This window comes from Culicoides brevitarsis, chromosome 3 (genome assembly GCF_036172545.1).
Source record: "Culicoides brevitarsis isolate CSIRO-B50_1 chromosome 3, AGI_CSIRO_Cbre_v1, whole genome shotgun sequence".
Taxonomy (NCBI): domain Eukaryota; kingdom Metazoa; phylum Arthropoda; class Insecta; order Diptera; family Ceratopogonidae; genus Culicoides; species Culicoides brevitarsis.
Window position 1 is genome coordinate 18322710 of NC_087087.1, and position 2803 is coordinate 18325512.

The following is a 2803-nucleotide window of genomic DNA, read 5'->3' on the forward strand; positions in this document are numbered from 1 at the left end:
ATTTAGACATAACTATATCAGCGATTTATCTGCGTTGTTTGTCTATATCGCCAAATATTTGTAAACAATACATAATAACTGTCGAGTAACAACGAGTTTTTTCGGTTTTTGTAATTTTTTTTATGCTTTTTATTGAAGTTCACTATTGTCAGGTTTTTAGTGTATTTTTTAATTTCACAATTCGCATTGGGACAAAATTTTCAGAATTTGTATATAAGAAAGTGCATTGGAAAAATTGGAATGCGCATCGGGGCAAAATTCTAAAATTTGCAATGGGTCAAAAATTTGAGAATCTGCATTGGGACAAAAACTTAAGAAAGCACATTAGGTTCGGAGAATTAAAAATGTTTACTGGGCCAAAATCTACAAATGCGAATTGGGATAAAATTTAAGATTGCACACTGGGTCATAACTTCAGAATATGCAATAAGGCAAAATATATTAATGTTTATAAGGGCAAAATTTGAGAAGGTGGATTGAATTACAAATTTGAGAAAGTAAATACGTACGAAGAAAAAAATCCAAGAATGTGCAATGGGTTAACTTTTTAGAATAAGCATTGGAGCAAAATTTTTAAAATGTCCATTGGGACAAAATTTCAAAAAGTGCAATGGAACAAATTTTTACAATGTGCATTAGGAAAAAATCTCAAAATGTTCTTTGGGTCACTTAAAATGTGCAATGAGCGAACTTTTTTAAATGTGCATTGACACAAAATTTCAGAATGAGCATTGAGACGAAATTTCAGATTGTGCACTGGGGCGAAATTTCAGAATGTGCATTGGGTCAACAATTTATAATTTTAATTGAAACAAAATCTCAGAATTGGAGAATTTGTAAAAAGAATATCTGAAAACTTCATTAAAACATCAAAAAACTTCTAAAAATTATTAGAAATAATTTCAAAAGTATGATTTTTGATGGAAAAAAAATACCAAAATATTAAAAAATAAACGATTTTTTTTTTAATTTTATCAAGAGAAAAATTTATGAAAGTTTCAAATTTTTAAATTATGTATTTTAAAGGTAATTATTTTTAAATTTAAACTTTTTAGGCGAATAAATTTAATATTTTAATTTTTTGTCCCATGAAGATTTTCATGAGGGAGGGATAAAAAATAAATATTTTTGAATTTTTTGTTTGTAATTTTTTAACGTTTTAAAACGTTGATTGTGAACATTTATTTAATTTTGGTTAATATTATTTTCAAATTTGAACATAAAAGTGGAGAAAAATCAAGCAAAATCTCCCAAAATAAAAATTTTTGAAAAAAAATGTACCAAAAAATGTCAAAAATATTTGTCATTTTTGGCTCCCTGAATTTTTTTTGACAAAATTCGTCGACAAAAAATTAATTTGATTTTATTTATATTTTAAATTTGCCTTTTTAAAGCATTTTTTCATAAAAAGCATATTTTTTTCAATATTTTTTAATTATTTTTTAAATATTTTTTTTTTATCTATAGCGATCGTTTGGATGAAAAATACGCGCAACGTCGAAAGAGACTCAATGAGCTTGAAAATCATCAGTACCTACAAGTGTGTACGCTCAAACGACGACGACGCGAATTCTGTATTATTAGCAACCATGTATCTATCGATCTAACAACCAAATGAAAAACAGACATTTTCGCGACATATAAATACAGTAGAGCCGAAGATTGGATGCATTAGTTTCGAGCTAACATTTGATCTAACAACAACAATAAAAATCTTTAGAATAACAAAATCGATCGGAAGTAAATTAAATCGGTCAATTAATTTTTTGTGTGTCGCGTAGAAAAAAAAAATAAAAATGACCTTGGTACCATCGTCATCAGTAAACGACTGGAAATTAAAGCCCTGGGAATACGATTACCTCAAATGGGACCCGTGGGAACTCGATCTCTACGATCACTGCAAACGTCTCGATCGCTACTTGGACTACGATTGGCCCCTGATGTACCGCGATTACTGGGACTATCCTGCCAACTACCCGTTGCGATGGCGCAACAGATGGGCTCCCATTGCCACGACAAGTGCTGCCGACGATGCACGTGAACTCTGGTCCTCCATCGGGCAACATGGGTTCCATGTCGACATCGATGTCCATGCTTTCCGTCCGTACGAAGTGAATGTTCGCACCACTCTCGATAATTACGTCGTCATTGAGGGACGTCACGAAGCCCACCCGACGCGACATCATCATGTCCGAAAACATTTCATGAAAAAGTACGCGCTGCCCGTTGGATTTAATTCGCGCGACGTGACTTCCAGCATCTCGAAGGAGGGCGTTCTCACGGTCAAGTGCCCGCCACCATTGCGACCTCTGCCAAATGTGCCACGCCAAGTTGCCATTACGTACAAATGATCCCCGTCTTCGCTGATCGAAAGTAAAAAAGTGTCCTTTTTATTGCCGTGCTTCGTGAAAAAGTGGCTCAAATAGGACACTTTTCACCAAATACACCAAAAAATCACCTTTGAAACAATCAATTGTCGCGTCTTTAGTACCTGTCACCGAATCACTCTTCGAACTCACGTCAATTAACAACTTGAGAACACGCTAGATGAGAAAAAAAACAAAAAAAAAATGGCAAGAGTTCACTTGAAAAAAGAAAAAAATGGGAAATTCCTTAGTTTTTGTTTAAAAAAATTAATCAAGTGTCCATTTTTTTTGAAAAATTAATAATTTGTACTTACACGTAGTTTTAATTTTAATTACTCGACATTCGATTTCAAAAATCGATTGAATTTCTAACCAGTTACTAGGTTTATAAAAATTAAAAAAAAAAATCAGAGACAAAATATATTTTTGTTAGTCCG

General features: G+C 32.4%; 1 protein-coding gene across 1 annotated transcript; it reads left to right on the top strand.

Annotated features, from left to right (window-relative positions):
- Positions 1-1796: 1796 nt before the first annotated feature.
- On the top strand, positions 1797-2547 carry LOC134835270 (protein lethal(2)essential for life-like). Its single transcript, XM_063850142.1, has 2 exons — positions 1797-2341; positions 2415-2547. Exons 1-2 carry the CDS (start codon positions 1797-1799, stop codon positions 2545-2547), a joined length of 678 nt encoding a protein of 225 aa, XP_063706212.1.
- Positions 2548-2803: the final 256 nt, after the last annotated feature.

Bases quoted from the DNA above. Each gene is read 5' to 3' on its own strand.
- LOC134835270 (XM_063850142.1), top strand. From the start codon at position 1,797: ATGACCTTGGTACCATCGTCATCAGTAAACGACTGGAAATTAAAGCCC. The intron at 2,342-2,414 runs GTACAAATGATC...TTCGTGAAAAAG, and splicing joins CCACGCCAAGTTGCCATTAC to TGGCTCAAATAGGACACTTT.